The sequence below is a fragment of the Staurois parvus genome, unplaced genomic scaffold, assembly GCF_062004578.1.
Source record: "Staurois parvus isolate SC_StPar_1 unplaced genomic scaffold, SC_StPar_1.0 ptg000025l, whole genome shotgun sequence".
Classification (NCBI taxonomy): Eukaryota; Metazoa; Chordata; class Amphibia; order Anura; family Ranidae; genus Staurois; species Staurois parvus.
The window spans coordinates 6,087,645-6,106,044 of NW_028317821.1; the positions used below are offsets into that span (position 1 = coordinate 6,087,645).

Here is an 18,400-nt window from a genome sequence, read left to right on the forward strand (position 1 = left end):
TCTGAAGAATATACCTCTCTACATGCGTATTTTATACGCACTTCTGGTGAGTGCGCACTCTATTCGCTCCTAGGATTCTTTTCACCCTTCCTACAACCATTGATTTGGGATGTGGACTGTGTGTGTGCTTTAATATTTCTATTGATTAGCGCACTGTTTATTATTGTACCCATATTTATATATATATATATATATATATATATATATATATATATACATATATACCTTTAGAGCATTCTTTTTGCACTCTGATTCAAAGCGCGGCACCTATCTTTCTCCCTTTATTATATATATTATAAAGTTTAGTAGGTCGTTAGTGATAATTATAATTATCAGGTCATTATAGTTATGTTTAACTATTATATTGAATTTCTGTGATTTTTTTTTTACGCACATTTGGGGATATATTGAACATACACTATATTGCCAAAAGTATTTGAACGCCTGCTTTTAAACGCACATGCATTTTATTGGCATCCCAGTCTTAGTCCGTAGGGTTCAATATTGAGTTGGCCCACCCTTTGCAATTATAACAGCTTCAACTCTTCTGGGAAGGCTGTCCACAAGGTTTAGGAGTGTGTCTATGGGAATGTTTGACCATTCTTCCAGAAGTGCATTTGTGAGGTCAGGCACTGATGTCGGACGAGAAGGCCTGGCTCATAGGCTCCACTCTAGTTCATCCCAAAGGTGTTCTATTGGGTTGAGGTCAGGACTCTGTGCAGGCCAGTCAAGTTCCTCCTCCCCAAACTCGCTCATCCATGTCTTTATGGACCTTGCTTTGTGCACTGGTGCGCAGTCGTGTTGGAACAAGAAGGGGCCATTCCCAAACGTTCCCACAAAGTTGGGAGCATGAAATTCTCCAAAATGTCTTGGTATGGGCCAAACCCAACCCCTGAAGAACAACCCCACACCATAATCCCCCCTCCGTCAGACTTTACACTTGGCACAATGTGGTCAGGTAGGTACCGTTCTCCTGGCAACTGCCAAACCCAGACATGTCCACCGGATTGCCAGACAGAGAAGCGTGATTCATCACTGCAGAGAACACGTCTCCACTGCTCTAGAGTCCAGCGGTGGCGTGCATTACACCACTGCATCCGACGCTTTGCATTACACTTGGTGATGTAAGGCTTGGATGTAGCTGCTTGGCCATGGAAACCCATTCCATGAAGCTGTCTTCGCACAGCTGTGCTAATCATGATGTTTGGAGATCTTTAGCTATTGATTCTGCAGACAGTTGGTGACTTCTGCGCACTGTGCGCTTCAGAATGTGCTGACCCTGCTCTGTCATATTACGTGGCCTACCACTTCATGGCTGAGTTGCTGTTGTTCCCAGTTGCTTCTACTTTGTTACATTACCACTAACAGTTGACCGTGGAATATTTAGTAGCAAGGAAATTTCACAGATGGAATTATTGCACAGGTGGCAACCTGTCACGGTACCATGCTTGAATTCACTGAGCTCCTGAGAGCGACCCATTCGTTCACAAATGTTGGTAGAAGCAGTCTGCATGCCTAGGTGCTTGATTATATACACCTGTGGCCATGGAGGTGATTGAAACACCTGAATCCAATGATTTGGAGGAGCGGTCCAATACTTTTAGCAATATAGTGTAAGTGAAGTGCCTGCACTTTGGTTATTTGATTGGTATATAGGTGTTGTACACACTTAAAGGGGCAGCCACACCTTTATATTATATAGTAATTGTTTGAGCTAGGCTCCCTAGAAGGTTTTTCATTTGTATCAACTTGAAAATAACAGTACTTAAGTTCCTTAGAATAGCTCTCAAATTGCTTAAATGTGTGGGAGAGGTCTGGCACTATGCTTGAAGGAAATACAGCCATACCAAGTTACCATCTCTGGGACAATAGAACAGACATGCAGGGGGATTCTCCAGGTGACCTATTCAAGCACAACATCACTTTTTTTAATGAAACATCCTTCTGAACTTGCCATTCACAGAGCCCCATCAGCTCTTTGCTAATTTACGCTCTAAGCAGCCTTCTGAAATGACTTGCAAAGCATGCCAAACATCTATTGTCATGGTAAGAATATGCCTATAACCTTAGAAATTCTTCCTTCACTACCACATGTTGCCATATGGAAAGGGGGAACTCTGACTTACCACCTTTCTCAGACTCATTTTAACCAATATTAATTCCGCACCTTGCCTTGCAATGGTCCTGAGTAAGAATTGGAGACAACACCCAGTCATATGCTTCTTACTATTTCAATATTTGTTCAATGTGGACTGCTGTACTTATAATCTAAATCTAGTCCTGGTGGGAATAGTTCCTCTAAGCCAGGGGTCCTCAAACTTTTTAAACAGGGGGCCAGTTCACTGTCCCTCAGACCGTTGGAGGGCCGGACTATATTTAAAAAAAAAAAAAAATTGCTATTAGTAAAATACCAATATATATATATATATATATATATATACACACACAGCGCTACAAAAACAATATACCAGCAATAACTTTGCCCACACAGAGACATACAGACTGCACTGCGCATCAATGCAGTCTGATCAGTGCCCATCAATGCAGCCTCACCAGTGCCCATCAATGCAGTCTGATCAGTGCCCATCAATACAGCCTCACCAGTGCCCATCAATACAGCCTCACCAGTGCCCATCAATGCAGCCTGATCAGTGCCCATCAATGCAGCCTCACCAGTGCCCAACAATGTAGCTTCACTAGTGCCCATCAATGCAGTCTGATCAGTGCCCATCAATGCAGCCTCACCAGTGCCCATCAATGCAGTCTGATCAGTGTCCATTAATGCAGCCTCACCAATGCCCATCAATGCAGTATGATCAGTGCCCATTAATGCAGCCTCACCTGTGTCCATCAATGCAGTATGATCAGTGTCCATTAATGCAGCCTCACCAGTGCCCATCAATGCAGTCTGATCAGTGCCCAACAATGCAGCCTCACCAGTGCCCATCAATGCAGTCTGATCAGTGCCCATCAATGCAGCCTCACCAGTGCCCATCAATGCAGTCTGATCAGTGTCCATTAATGCAGCCTCACCAATGCCCATCAATGCAGTCTGATCAGTGTCCATTAATGCAGCCTCACCATTGCCCATCAATGCAGTCTGATCAGTGTCCATTAATGCAGCCTCACCAATGCCCATCAATGCAGTCTGACCAGTGTCCATTAATGCAGCCTCACCAGTGTCCATCAATTCAATGCAGTCTGATCAGTGTCCTTCTCCTCGGCTGTCTGTCACTGCCCAGTGCGGGAGAACTGCAGGCAGCCCCTCCAGAGATCACAGACTCCACCCCTCTATCATTTACTCGCCGCGCCAGCCGGATCTACATCCCCAACACACAGTACTATCACTGGGGGTGGAGCCGAGGCGGAGCCGAGGGGCAGGTGAGGGAGCTGAGGGAGGGAGAGGCAGAGCCAGTCAGAACGGTGCTGGTGGAATGAAAGTGAAAGTACGCAGGGGGATCCCAAATAGTTCAAAACACCCGGCGGGCCGGATAAATGTCCTCGGCGGGCCGCATGCAGCCCGCGGGCCGTATTTTGAGGACCCCTGCTCTAAGCCATGAGTGTCAATTTGGCGGCCCTCCAGCTGTTGCCAAAGGGCCATGTCCCATGAGGCATTGCAAGATTGACAGTTACAAGCATGATTTCCAAAGGCAGAGGCATGAAGGAACTTGTAGTTTTGCAACAGCCGCCAGTTTGACACCCCTGCTCTAAGAGTTTCATTTACATCTAAGCTCGATAGACTACATGTCTTTCTACCAAACTTGATTGTTTTGTAATTCTTTAGTTTTAATACTGACCATTAATAACAGGAATGTGTAACGTAAATCACAACAAAAACATGAAAATATACATGGTAAAAACATATATCACTTCATATATTGCAACAGGTCAAGACTACATTTTAAAATCATCTGAGGAAATTAAATCAAAGATCTCAGTACCTGGATGGAACCTGAAATTGACCTTTCGGAATATTGTCATCATCCAGTAGATAGCGGGATCTCTCTGATAGACAGCTCCCAATTCGCTGGTAAGTCTAAAGTTATACAAGCTAATAAGGTTAATGTAGAAAAATAAGATTAACAAATCTTTTGCTTTAAAATAAGTGTTTCTTAATGTACATTCATTGAACTTTACATTGGAGTGGTTTGTTTTTGTTTTGAGTTAAAATCGGCTGAGATCTGTGTAGAAGGGGGAGGGCTATCTGTAATCTCGTGAGATAGCGTGAGATTACAGTGCAGCTGAGTTTAAAAAGTGAAACCCAAGTTAAGAAGAACACAATTACATGAAAATAATAAGCATTATGCACTGTGTGTAGACACATACTGTAGACAACTACAGTCAGGTCCATAAATATTGGGACATCGACACAATTCTAATATTTATGGCTCTATACACCACCACAATGGATTTGAAATGAAACAAACAAGATGTGCTTTAACTGCAGACTGTCAGCTTTAATTTGAGGGTATTTACATCCAAATCAGGTGAACGGTGTAGGAATTACGACAGTTTGCATATGTGCCTCCCACTTGTTAAGGGACCAAAAGTAATGGGACAATTGGCTTCTCAGCTGTTCCATGGCCAGGTGTGTGTTATTCCCTCATTATCCCAATTACAATGAGCAGATAAAAGGTCCAGAGTTCATTTCAAGTGTGCTATTTGCATTTGGAATCTGTTGCTGTCAACTCTCAAGATGAGATCCAAAGAGCTGTCACTATAGGTGAAGCAAGCCATCATTAGGCTGAAAAAACAAAACAAACCCATCAGAGAGATAGCAAAAACATTAGGCGTGGCCAAAACAACTGTTTGGAACATTCTTAAAAAGAAGGAACGCACCGCTGAGCTCAGCAACACCAAAAGACCCGGAAGACCACGGAAAACAACTGTGGTGGATGACCGAAGAATTCTTTCCCTGGTGAAGAAAACACCCTTCAGAACAGTTGGCCAGATCAAGAACACTCTCCAGGAGGTAGGTGTATGTGTGTCAAAGTCAACAATCAAGAGAAGACTTCACCAGAGTGAATACAGAGGGTTCACCACAAGATGTAAACCATTGGTGAGCCTCAAAAACAGGAAGGCCAGATTAGAGTTTGCCAAACAACATCTAAAAAAGCCTTCACAGTTCTGGAACAACATCCTATGGACAGATGAGACCAAGATCAACTTGTACCAGAGTGATGGGAAGAGAAGAGTATGGAGAAGGAAAGGAACTGCTCATGATCCTAAGCATACCACCTCATCAGTGAAGCATGGTGGTGGTAGTGTCATAGCGTGGGCATGTATGGCTGCCAATGGAACTGGTTCTCTTGTATTTATTGATGATGTGACTGCTGACAAAAGCAGCAAGTGTTTCAGGCAATAATATCTGCTCATATTCAGCAAAATGCTTCAGAACTCATTGGACGCCGCTTCAGAGTGTAGATGGACAATGACCCAAAGCATACTGCAAAAGCAAACAAAGCGTTTTTTAAGGGAAAGAAGTGGAATTTTATGCAATGGCCAAGTCAATCACCTGACCTGAATCCGATTGAGCATGCATTTCACTTGCTGAAGACAAAACGGAAGGGAAAATGCCCCAAGAACAAGCAGGAACTGAAGACAGTTGCAGTAGAGGCCTGGCAGAGCATCACCAGGGATGAAACCCAGCGTCTGGTGATGTCTATGCGTTCCAGACTTCAGGCTGTAATTGACTGCAAAGGATTTGCAACCAAGTAATAAAAAGTGAAAGTTAGATTTATGATTATTATTCTGTCCCATTATTTTTGGTCCCTTAACAAGTGGGAGGCACATATGCAAACTGTTGTAATTCCTACACCGTTCCCTGATTTGGATGTAAATACCCTCAAATTAAAGCTGACAGTCTGCAGTTAAAGCACATCTTGTTTGTTTCATTTCAAATCCATTGTGGTGGTGTATAGAGCCAAAAATGTTAGAATTGTGTCGATGTCCCAATATTTATGGACCTGACTGTATATATATATATATATATATATATATATATATATATATATATATAGTGACATGGGGGATGTTTAGCTCCGTGGTAGGATGCATTTTCAAGTGAGTACAACACACCAGTCAGGAACTATATTTCAGGGCTTGGTAGCCCACTTTTATTAAAATGCAAGGCAAAAACAAAAGTCCAACATAAGGTTTCCTATGCAGGGGGTTCTTCTCCAGTAAAAACACACAGTCCAAATTAAAATACTAGCCCACCTGGCTACTATTCAGCAGCACTGCTGCTATAGATACTGGTCCTTCTTTGGGAAGGTGAAACTAGCTGTGTATGTAGTTATCTTAAATAACACTGACCAGTCTGCTAAGCAAACATATATATACACACACAGATCCTTGCGTCGTAGATCTGCTATCTTGCAAACACTAACATTAAATTGCATGTGTAATAAATAGACACAATACAATTTCATATAGATTAGCAAGAAATTTATACCGTGCATACAGACACTGGTAACATCTCCTCCTGAAGTGACTATAGGTTATATGGACCAGCCGGCAGGATTGGGATCTCCATCACAATAGCCAGATTCCAACAAGTCCAAACACTGTATGGTTGCCATAAACAGGCCCCATATAAACCTTTTTGATGGTCTTGAGGTGGTCATGGGTGTATCGCCCTCCTAGTTAAGGTATAGGATGCTAGGTAAATTTAGGTAAGCTCCTTTGTAGCCAGTGGAGCAGCTGTTGATTACCTTAGTCTGCTCAGTGTTTCACAGGTTGCTGTTCTGATTATTTCCCCCTGCATTCTAGAACGACAGTGGGAGGAAAGACAGAAGAGCAGTCTGAAGATTATGAGGTCTCAGCCAATCCCTGGGAAGGTGTGTCCAGTAGGTAGCTGGAGAGCTCTTAAATAGTCTGAGGCCAGGGGCAGAGGTGTGAGATTCCTGAGTCCAGTCCTGTAGGAGGGGTCCCCAGCGTAAGGTGCTCTGCCCTGAAGGGCACTCTACTGGAGTGTTACTTAAGGGTCATTGAGGTCCCATAGCTGGGGGCTCTATTTCCAAATCTGGGATTTTGGTCTAGAGAGCTCACTGGAGATTACCCAGTGGAAGTTGGAGGAGGGTGTCCAGCTGCCCTGTGGTATTGTGATTTTAACTCACTGTAACGGAACCGGAACCCAGACCGCACTGAGTTTTTCCGTTATAGCACAACATCCCCTGTCCGAACACCATCCACGGACCACACCCTCGAAATCCCTCAGCAAAATAGACAACACCCAGCTCTTACTAAAACAGGAAGCCAACAACTTTATTTTTCACAAACAAACATTTTATACAGAGGGCGGGGAAACTCATCCAGGAACAGGACATACATCATCAGCCCACCCTCTCAGTGGGAAGGGCTACAGTATAGTCAGGAAACACCTCATCACCCCTCCCCATCCAACCAGACACAGAACAATGGGATGCAACCATTTGGCAAAGGACATTGACCAACCCCCACACCAATACAAACAGTACATCCCATAATAGTTCTCTGGACAGGAAGACACAGCACAATGGGGGGTAGCACATGGTAAACAGACAATGGACAGCCATGTGGCCTAGACAAAGGACAACACACTATACACAGGACTCAGACATTCACATACACACCCTGTAACCCTTAACAGGCACAGGGTGGGTTAAACATAATGATTTGGGGAGATGATACAGAGGTCCCCCGACACCCAAAAGTCACTCCCGTCACATATCTCCCCTTTCGGCAGGAGACTAACACAGGAGTATATCCCAGACAGATGTACTCTGAAGTTAGTCTGTACTTCCAGTCCCTCAATGCCAGCACCCACACAGTACCGCATGCAAATTGTCCCACACCAAGCGTTACTCACCCAGCCAACCTCTGCCTCTCCCGTAGAACATACCCGCCGCTGGGGAGAAGTACGAACTGGTCCTTCTCCCGGAAATCCTCTCAGCCGCTGGAGGGAAGACAGGGTGGCTGGGCCGACTCCATCCTTCTGTAGGGGATCTGGGCTGACTACCCAGCATCCCTGGGGTATCCAAGTGGTGACTGTAGTTGCTAGGCAGAGGCCAGCGGCACTCTGCCCTGGTGCCAGCGCTTCTGCTGGGGACCCCAGATATGCTCCTGCTAACCGTGGGGGAGGGAGGCTGTCTTCCCCCACTCCCAGACTGTGGATCTGCTGCTGGGATGGCATTCCTCTGTCACTGTCCCCCTGGTGCACAGATCCTGGCTTGGGAGGGAAAAGAGTTCCCTCACTTTGGCTGACTGTGGGGGAGGGAGGACAACAACCTCCTCTCCCTTCTCACCCTGGGCCTCTGAAACTACCACAGGTGTGGGGCAGAGGTCCTGGACCCTCTGTCCGGTTGTCAGCGCTTCAGCTGGCAGCTCCCCGGCTGGTTCCTCCTCAGAAAAAAAATCAGTACAATCCCCAGTCTCTGGAATGGCTAAATGTCCAGGGCACGGGCTGGAGGCCCTTGAGTCCAGTGCCAGCACTTTGGCAGGTGACTCATCACCCACAACGTCCTCCATTGAAAAATCAATTAGATCCATGCATTCTGGGATCTGTACTTGGAGGGATGAGCCAACTTCTCCATCTTCCATACCCTCATCCAGTTGTTGGACAGACGCATTCCTCCATCCAAGCTCATCCCATGTAGAAACCGGGTCATCTAAATAAGCCAGCACTTGCTGCATGCGCCATAAGACCTCAGTTTCCATAGCTGCATTTGGTATCTGTCTCTCTTCTCCTGCTCTTGGATCCCGGTGATGGTTTGGATGTGTTTACAGGTTGGAAGCACAATCCCACCGCTTGCCACCAATGTAACGGAACCGGAACCCAGACCGCACTGAGTTTTTCCGTTATAGCCCAACTTCCCCTGTCCGAACACCATCCAGCACAATGGGGGGTAGCACATGGTAAACAGACAATGGACAGCCATGTGGCCTAGACAAAGGACAACACACTATACACAGGACTCAGACATTCACATACACACCCTGTAACCCTTAACAGGCACAGGGTGGGTTAAACATAATGATTTGGGGAGATGATACAGAGGTCCCCCGACACCCAAAAGTCACTCCCGTCACACTCACCCTCACTGAAGAGTGCCCAGTGGATATTGGAAGGAGGCAGTCAATGATCCTGCGGCATTGTGAGTAATGACCTAGACTCAGTGTCTTAGTGACTATGTGCAGTTCTCTGTTCTTCAAAAAGGCAGTAGTCATAATTCAGCCAGTGGTGATTTCCTTCGGAATTCTATCTCATTTACTTGTTCTGTTTGTGTCCCAGTGAAACATCAGTAGGAAGAGAAGTGTCCTCAGCTAGTTCAGCATATTTATTGAAGTTATCCCATTGCCCCTTCACCCCATCCAAGTTTAATCTGCAATGAAAACATAAAAAGACAATCCCTTGACTGCTATTGTGCCAGATAGAAACAGGAAATACTGTATGCCTGGCCGTGTTTGCACTAAATTTGGGTAAAGGAATCAGCTATTATCAGCGACTCCTATAGGGGTGTGCTACATTTGCAATCAAAGTATACAATTTCATATCTATACAGAGCCCATAATACATACTATCAGAAGGAATCAGTTTCATCTCCCCTTGGCTAATTTTTTGGAGTTTATTAGAGATGAATCATAGTTCCTCTGATCTTAATAAATGATTGATGCAACAGACGGTTTGATGCCAACAATGTAAGATAACCACAGTCCCCTGCTTATTCGGAGGCTGACAGGTCTGAAGTATCTATTTGAGGACTGGTGTCATGTACCTGGTGGAGATCGAGCTGAATAGGAGGTTTCTTTTGCAGCTCCTGTCCAATATCCCTGGAAATGGTGACAAATGTGAGGACACAGAGTGCCAGTTGTTGGGTGTGAGGCACAGGTGACTGTGGACCACCGGGTAGGGTTTAGAGGCAGAAACATGATAGCATTCAGTCAGTAGATATGAATAAAGCCAGGGCAAAAACAAAAAGTTTTCAACATCTGGTCAGCTAAGTACTGAATCAGAAGACAGGAACAGCATCAGAATAAAGGACAATTTCAGCAACAGCTGGATAGTGAGGTATAGGAACATAAGTCAGAGGGAGTGTCAGGATACAGCCCAAAACCAGTTAACAGCTGGGCAGTGAGGTACCGAACCAGACGGCAGAATGCAGAATTTGAAACACAGGCCCGATCACAATAAATAGACAAGAATCCAGGTAAATCAGGAAATTGCAGAAGACCACTCAGCAATCTGTCCATATCCCCCATTTTAGCCTAAATAGGCTGTTTGATGTCAATTCCAGTACAGAGCATGCACATGTGAACACTAATACTGTACATCCGTACATGCATGGTAACACATTTGGTAGTAACTTTATAAATATTTTTTTTTAAATTTTTATGCATAAATGCACAGAAATATACAAAGAGACATAAGCATTAATAAAGCTTGTGTGACAAAAAAGATTACATCCCAAGTGAAAAATACAATAAGATTATTAGAACTAACAGTATCAGTCCTGATATACAGTATCAAACAGGTGGAATCTCAGTGGTCCAAAGGGTAAGACTGTAGAAGGAAAAGTTTTGGGTGGGAACACCGAGTGTTGTGGTAGAGATATAAAACCCTCAGTCGCAATCTCTGACAGCATTAAACTACCGCGCATCCATGGCTACCGGCCATGGATGTGTGCATTAATGATTTTTATTATTTTTGAATAGACAATAATTAAGATAAAGAATAAGGGAATAAAAAGGAGAGTGTGGGGGTGAGAACAAAAAAGGGGGGGGGAATGAGGATTGCAGAGGAGGGTGCATTAGGGAGAAGGGACAGGTGGGCCGAGGAAGAGAACAGTGGCGGTTGTATATGGCGTGAGGTTGGATCAAGCCACAAAAGGTATTAGCAGTAGAACAAGGATTTAGACCTAATGAGAATATTCGTCAGAGAACGAAACTGATCCCAGTAGAACCACCTGGTCCGATTTTCCTCTGATTTTCCCCCAAATAGCAGACGTCAAATGCCCCATGCTTTCTATGCTTTTGGGTGGCTGCCAGCTCATCAGCTGATATCGGTTGTGTCAGGGTTTCTCGTTCATCCTGCATAAGCACAGGGAGTTGGGCTTCACTTAAATGGTTAGCAATGTCCAAAAGTTAGGTCGCCTGTTGGGAGGCGGAAGATGTGGGTCGCAGATTGAAAAGGGCCGAGAAAAATGTGTGAAAAGCATTGGCTAGCTCTGGGGTGGAATTAATTTTTGTGTCCGATGTAGAAGTCAGGGCAGAGACAAATGATTGGGCATTCTGGGCCTTCGATGCTTTAGCCAGCATGTGACAGAATTTTTCCCCATATTCATAGTAGGAGCAGCCTTCAATGTCCTCGTAAAGGGGGTGTTCCCTAATCAATTCTCAAACTTTCATGAGGGTTAGATTTGTGCATACATTCTAGAGTATATAGCTTAGTAAGTAAGTTGGTTAGGGATTGTAGTCTACGTTGTTTGGCCACGTTTCCATGTTTAATGAGGATACCTCGGATGTAGCACTTATGCGCAGACCACAAAGTAAGGGGGTTCTCTACTGATCCAGAGTTCGTGGAAAAATAAACATTCAATTTGCGCAGAATGTCAGCTACTATATAAAAGTCTTTTAGCAAGGACTCGCTAAGGCGCCACATTGACGTATCTGGTTGTCTTTGGTGGAAAGCGACTTCCAAGGTAATTGGAGCGTGATCGGAGAACGCGATATGGCCTATATCAGCCTTAGAGGTCAGAGATATGAAGGAATCTTGTATGAGAAAGAAATTAATTCTAGAATAAGAACCATGTGAGGGAGAAAAGTACGCGTAGTCTTGCTTGCGAGGATGAAAGATCCTCCAAATATCGACCAGTTTTCGAGAGTGAAAGAGATCCTTGAGATGCAGTCTCAATCATTTAGGGAGGGCAGCGGATCCAACTGAGGAGTCCTTACGAGGGCCAATGGTCAGATTAAAATCTCCTCCAAGTATAAGGGTGCCTTCCAAGAAGGAATCGAGAGTGGAGAGAAACGATTCATAAGTTGGCAGTTGGTTGGTATTAGGAAGATATGCAGTCGCCAGAGGGAATATTTGAGTATAAATGTTTCCTTTCAGCAGGAGGAATCTACCCTCTGGGTCATGGTACTCATCCAGGAATTGCCAGGGGATACACCGTGGGGAAGTTTTTGTTAGTGAGTTTCAGGATTTTAACAACTCTGAAATTGGTTTCTTGTAGAAAGACTACATGAGCCCTCAGTCTCCAAAGTTCAGTGAGACAGCTAATTTGTTTCATGAAACAAATTTCATCGCCATAGCCTGTGGAGCTTGAGTAAACTTGTAATGCATCCTCAAACATGGAGGGGGGGGTTAGGTAAAAAGAGGGAGAGGAAAGTGAGAGAGAAAAAAAAAAAGGGAGGGGGTGAGGAGTGGGAAAAAGTGGGGGTGTTGAGGAGACGCCGATATGAAAGTAGAGAAGGGAAAGGGTAAGAAAAGTCAAGCAAAAAAGAGAGTAGATAAGAGAAAGAGTCCTATAGGTTAGAGCTCGAATAAGCTGTTCTACTGCCACCTGGGCAGAGAATACCTAGGGGGGGAAGCAGTAATGCACAGTCAGACGTCGGGCCCCGACCCAAGGGGGCCCCCATGCCCATGGAAGTAATAGTGTCAAAACACTCTATGAAATCTCCACCCCGCAGTAGTGGTCAAGATCAGAGTCCTTTAGATGATTGTATACAAGCACCTCATTTGTAGACTTCCTGAGAGGTACTCCTGCTTGGGTGGTCTAGGGATTGCACTAGGGGGACCTGACTGGTGGGGTTAGTCATTGCAGGACCGTGGGTCCCCCAAGTGCAAGGACAGTTATGGGTAGTGTCACTCAGCAAAATAATGCACTGGCTGTCCTGGCGTGCGGCTTGTTGTCGGTTTCTTCTGGGTCTGAGGTTTACATCAACTCTTTGCGGCTTGCCCTGGACTATTTGCTCAGGGTGGTCCAAGGTGGCATTAATGGTAAGCCAGTTGGGAACTGGAAGGAGATCCATTTCAGTGAAGGCAAATAGTGCTGGGAGATCGAATGGATGATGTACTGGGAAGGTGATGAAAAGGGTGACCCCATTTGTATGTCATCCCCAGTTCAAAGATCCTAGTAGAGGCTTTAGGGTCCTGCACATCAGTAGGGTTTTTATTGAGATATCAAGGAGTAGGTGAACCGAGGCTCTATCAAACTCCAGCACTCCCACTGTCCAGGCTTGTTGTAGAATCTCTTCTTTGAGGCTTTATGAGTGCAGGCGACACAACACATCACGAGGTCGTTCCGATATAGCAGGGCCTGGGCTGAGAGTCCTGTGGACCCTATCTATGGCAACTTCAGTGTCATTAAGGCGGTCCAGGCACCTGTTGAAAATGGAGGTAACATGGACTCGCAGGTCTACCTGCGTGACAGTCTCTGGAATGCCCCGGAGTCTGATGTTTTGCCTACAGTTATGGATTTCTAGATCATCAGCCAGTAAATGTAGTTGTATAGCCTGGTTGGCCAGATCAGACTCAGTAGATTGTAGGTTATCAAGTGTGTGCCCCGCAGTTTCATGTTTTCATTCTGTTCCTGCAGTCTAGAGTCAATGTCAGATACTTCTTGTCTGAGCCCCCGCAGCTCCCCCCTTAGAACTGATTCCATGCGGGCGGCTAGGGCCTCAAAGTCAGCCCTGGTGGGTAACTGCTTGAGGAAGGCCCATAGGGTTTGCTCTGGTAATTGAGCAGGCATGGAGCTACTGTGCAGCATGTCCTTAGGGGTAGTACACATTGTGGCCAAAGAAGTGACGCTGAGCTGTAGGCTGCCTGCTGCCTGCAGTGACTGTAGCCAGTGCTCTGTGTAGGAGAGCAGTCGCTAGGGAGAGGCTATGGTCCTGGGTGTATGACTCCTCCAAGGCCGCAGGGGATGTGGCAAGAGATCTTGGCAGACATGGAGAGAGATCACTTGGCGGAGAGAACGGTGGTAGATCGTGAGCGGTTTTACGGTCATAGGAGGATGCTACGTGATCAGTAAGAGCAGAGGCCTTCACGGCGGGAGCCTGTGCCATCTTGGATCCCGATGGTCTAGAGACAGTCCGTAGGTTTGGTCAAAGATAGCACTCCATTGTCAAAGTGGGTGGATGGGAAGAATGTTCGGCAGGAGTCTTGGTCTCCAGCAGGGTCCGGAGTATTGGTAATGTGGGGTACTGTGCAGTAGGGTGGCTGCGAGAGCACCTCAGGCCGGGAGCTCAGTGAGCACAAGTCTTCATCTGTCCATGCCGAGACCACGCCCTGGTAGTAACTTTATGCTTAGAAACATGCGCATGTGCTGGTGTTCTTGTATTAGAATACACTGGACCTTCCTAACAGGTGGTGAGGTGACAGCTGTCCCCCCCCTTATTTGCACACAAAGCTACAGAATCTGTCAGAGGGTTATTATCACTTATGTACACGGGCAGACTGACCATTTGGAAACTCGGGCACTGCCCGAGGGCCCAGGGTCAGTAGGGGGCCCCATAAGATGTCCCTGGTACCTTTTTCATAGGCTTTCTTGAGTTTGGGCAAGGACACAGGGGCCCCATGATCCCCTATTGCCCGGGGGCCCCATGAGTTGTCAGTCCGCCCCTGCCTATGTATTATGCTGCCCATACACTGTCAGAAATTCGGCTACTCCATTTTGACCAGTGTGTGGGCTTCCTTGCTTTACAAAAGTGGATTGTTTAATTAACTTCTCTCAAAGAGACATGTTGGAATTTTTTGTATTGATCAGTGATTGCAGTCAATCAGCTGCAGCCACTGATTAATTTATTTGGACAGTGATGGGTGCCATGGCGGGTGCCTCTGTGGCTGGAGGAAAAAAAAATTATAGTGTATTAGTTTATGGCCAGTTTCTGTGGTCTCCAGATCCAAGCCTCTACTCCAATTGTGGACATCTGTCTACTAACTACTGAATTAATAAAATATTTGTATTATCACGGTATGAAGAAAATAACTGTAATTTCATGCCATTCTTTATATCTATTGATGCCACTGGTTAGTGCACAGAATTGCTTTGTGTGGCCTCATCTAAAGGCCTAAAAATGTTTATGATACAACACAGGAAGTGCTTCATACAAATCACCAATTTAAATATTAACATATGGTTTCAAAACCATGTTTGGTTTACAAATGATCTGAGTCACTATCATCATCCTGATAATGTGTAACTCACAATAACCACAAATGGCAGCTATGCTAGAACTATTTCTATGAAACTTTCATTTTTTTATGCAACAATGTAATAAAGAAAATTAGCCTTTACCCACATAGCCTCAGTCCATAAATATAATGGAAAAGGCTACACCTACAAGTCAGAGAGTGTATGTGGATTGATCACCTCCTTTATCTTCTCTTGTTGAGGAAATTACCTCTGCGTCATAGCAAGGCAAGATAGTGAACAGTAAATGCAAACAATAAAAGTCACACTTATATTACAAAAAGGGGGAAAAAAAGCATGTAAAGGAAAAAAAATCAGAAGCTCATAGCTTAGCAAATCTAACAGATGAAAAGGCCTTAGTACAATCAGTGCTAGAGTCCAGAGCAAACAACATCTAATTCCACTAATTTGTCCCACATCCTAAAACTTTTCAGTGGACAGCCATGTATTATACTCCTCTGTAGTCCTCTTCATATAATGTATACAGATCTCAGATTGAGACCAGATGCAACTCTCACACTCATAGCTACAGTTTGTGTTCTTGTATTTCTAAGGACCCAGACACCTCAGTGTGTGCTCAGCCATTGAACATAATGGAAAGTTTAGTTCCATGTACCAAGCTCAACCAAACGGCCTGAACAGCTCCCAGATTAAATGACCTGACTGTAGCCCCTGTAAAAGTACTGATGTATAAAGTGGCTTAACCAATACTGCTACTACTGTATATTAGTGCTTATATTTATATATAACACAACTCTGATGCCCTGGTTATACAGTAATAATCATGCACTGGCAAGTATGCACTTTATATACAAAGTGTATGTAAACCGTAAATCTGTTTCTCAGTATGTTTGGCATCATGCTAAGGGCTATTGATAAGACAGTACAGCCATCCCTCCTGTACTGGGGATGGCCAATCAATTCAAAAGAGTGGCCCGGGCACCTGCCGAGCAGACGGCTGTACTGCCCTATTACCGACTCCTGCGGTTCCCCCTGCAGCGCTACCAGCTTTTCCTCCTTTTTCTACATGATGATTTATTTTGTATCAAAATTCAATATGTAAAATAACATTCTATTTCACAACAACAGTACTAAAACTTGTAGAAAATGAAAAGTTTACAATATCAAGGAGCAGCAAATCTCTTTCCATGTGATCCAAATTCTTTGTAAACTTTGGGTTCATTCTTATTGGCTTGGGCTCAATGCGTTTCATGGACTTAATCCACTTCTTCAGGAGCCATCACCATATAGACATTTGACTACTGATATAAGAACAAATACAAACAATCAAAAAATCACAAAAACATATTTTTCCATTCTGGCATAGTACAGCATCTTATTGTAAGTGCACCGGAAAAGGGGAGAGAGAACAAAAAAGGAGGAGAGGAGCAGTACCACCTGGAAACCCAAAGGGGAGGAAGGAGAAGATGCAAGCCACATAATGTACCCATACATATATACATACATCAAGCCCTATAAATGAAAGTTACCTGCAAATATGCTAAGTGAATGGTATAGAGACCCTCTACTTGTGGACTTATACCGACCTCTATTCATATACTCCTCATTCAGCAAAACAATTTCCTTTTAAATGGTAAATATATCATATAAAACCAACCATTGTATTAATGGAGTATGGGGGGCTGGGCAAAATAAAATGTTTCCAACACCCACCTCTACACCTGTATCCACTTTATGGCAAAACGCCTAAAGTGAGCTCCGCAAATAGATCATATGCCCATGGCTGGCCTATAGGCAAAGCTGAAAGTTTCCTGTGTGGTAATAACAACACATGGTTAAAAAAAACTTTTATATTAATTAGCTCCATCCTTAACATGAAAACCATTTTTGCCTAAAGCAGGCTACACCATGGAAATTACCTTCATCTGCCAGAAACACTAGTCTCAATACCGAAAAAACTCTACAGGGACTTTACAAGCACCGCTGAACAATGTAGTGGGTTTTCAGACTCGCTGAATCTCCACAGCGGACTCACAGGGGAAACTGAGAGTCTCCGATATAGTAGTAATAACAATACAAGATAAAAGTCCCCATCTAGATCCACACCACATGCCCAGCATAAGACAAGTAATTAAATTACCTTAGTATGCCCAGGTTGCTGGCCTCACAGACAAAATGCAAGCACAACCACACAATATGGCAGAGCAAAATGCACCATGCGTTTTCCACCCAAGGAGGCAGCAGCACAGCCAAATACCAGCCTCCATGCCCCTTATGAAGGCCTTCTGATGGGTCACATGTGGACAATCAAGACTGCTGTCTTCCAGGTCCCAAAAAAATATATATATATATTTTCAGAGGTGGGGCGGGCCCTGTTAGGTAGACTGTGAGGGGCCCTATGATTTCTAACAGCAGCCCTGATCATCCCTCACTGTATACTAGTGGTACCCAAACTGCGACTTGTGGACTGGATTTAGCTCTTTGCTTGTTTTTATCCAGTCTTTGGGGCACTATTCCTCCCATTGACACCAATGATGAGGAACTATTCCTTTCCCTGACACCAACAATGCGCAGAAATCGTCCCAGTGACACCAACGATGGGGTACTATTCCTTCCACTGCAACTAACAATGAGGCATTATTCTTTTACTGACACCAATGGTGGGGCACTAGTTCTCCTTCCACTAATCACAGGTGTTAGGTCATATTTTTTAATTCCACTGACCCACTGACATTGGGACATTTTCTATTCCCACTGGCCACAGTCCGGCTCCCCTCAACTCTGAAGAGCAGTGAACTCACCCTTTGTTTAAAAGGTTTGGGGATCCCTAATGTAAAATATTTCCACGAGTAAATCTTTTTTGTGCATTTATTACAAGGTTTCTTACACTGTACATCTTGCCAGTAAAAACACTTCCTGTTGCAGGAAGTGCTAAATCTGCATTGTCAGCCTGCCATGTGAGTTCCTTCAGGTGGCCATTGGGTTGCCTATCTGGTAGACCTAAAATCCAGCCCAACAACCAACTGAAGGAGCGAACATGGCAGGGTGGCTACTAATTGTGAGATAGCAGCTTAACCTCTTGGCGCCAGCCGAATGCAAATGTGCGGCCTCCCAGCGTCTGGGCCTAGATACTGAGCAGCTGCACATTTGTGTTCTATTAAAAAAAAAACATACGTGTTGAGAGAGTGCAACCTGTGCGCTCCCAGCACACATGTCCGGTACTCACGGAAAGATCCCGATCTCCTCTTTCGATCGGGACCTTTCCC

The 18,400-nt window shown here is 44.7% G+C and overlaps 1 protein-coding gene across 1 annotated transcript in view; it reads left to right on the top strand.

Annotated features, from left to right (window-relative positions):
* NR1H4 (nuclear receptor subfamily 1 group H member 4) overlaps positions 1-18,400 on the top strand; it is a 143,416-nt gene that overhangs the window by 27,851 nt on the left and 97,165 nt on the right. Inside the window, exon 2 of the mRNA XM_089694203.1 lies at positions 3,888-4,030. Coding sequence (XP_089550329.1) covers positions 3,946-4,030 — 85 coding nt within the window. The 5' untranslated portion in view covers positions 3,888-3,945. The remainder of the gene's footprint in view (positions 1-3,887; positions 4,031-18,400) is intronic.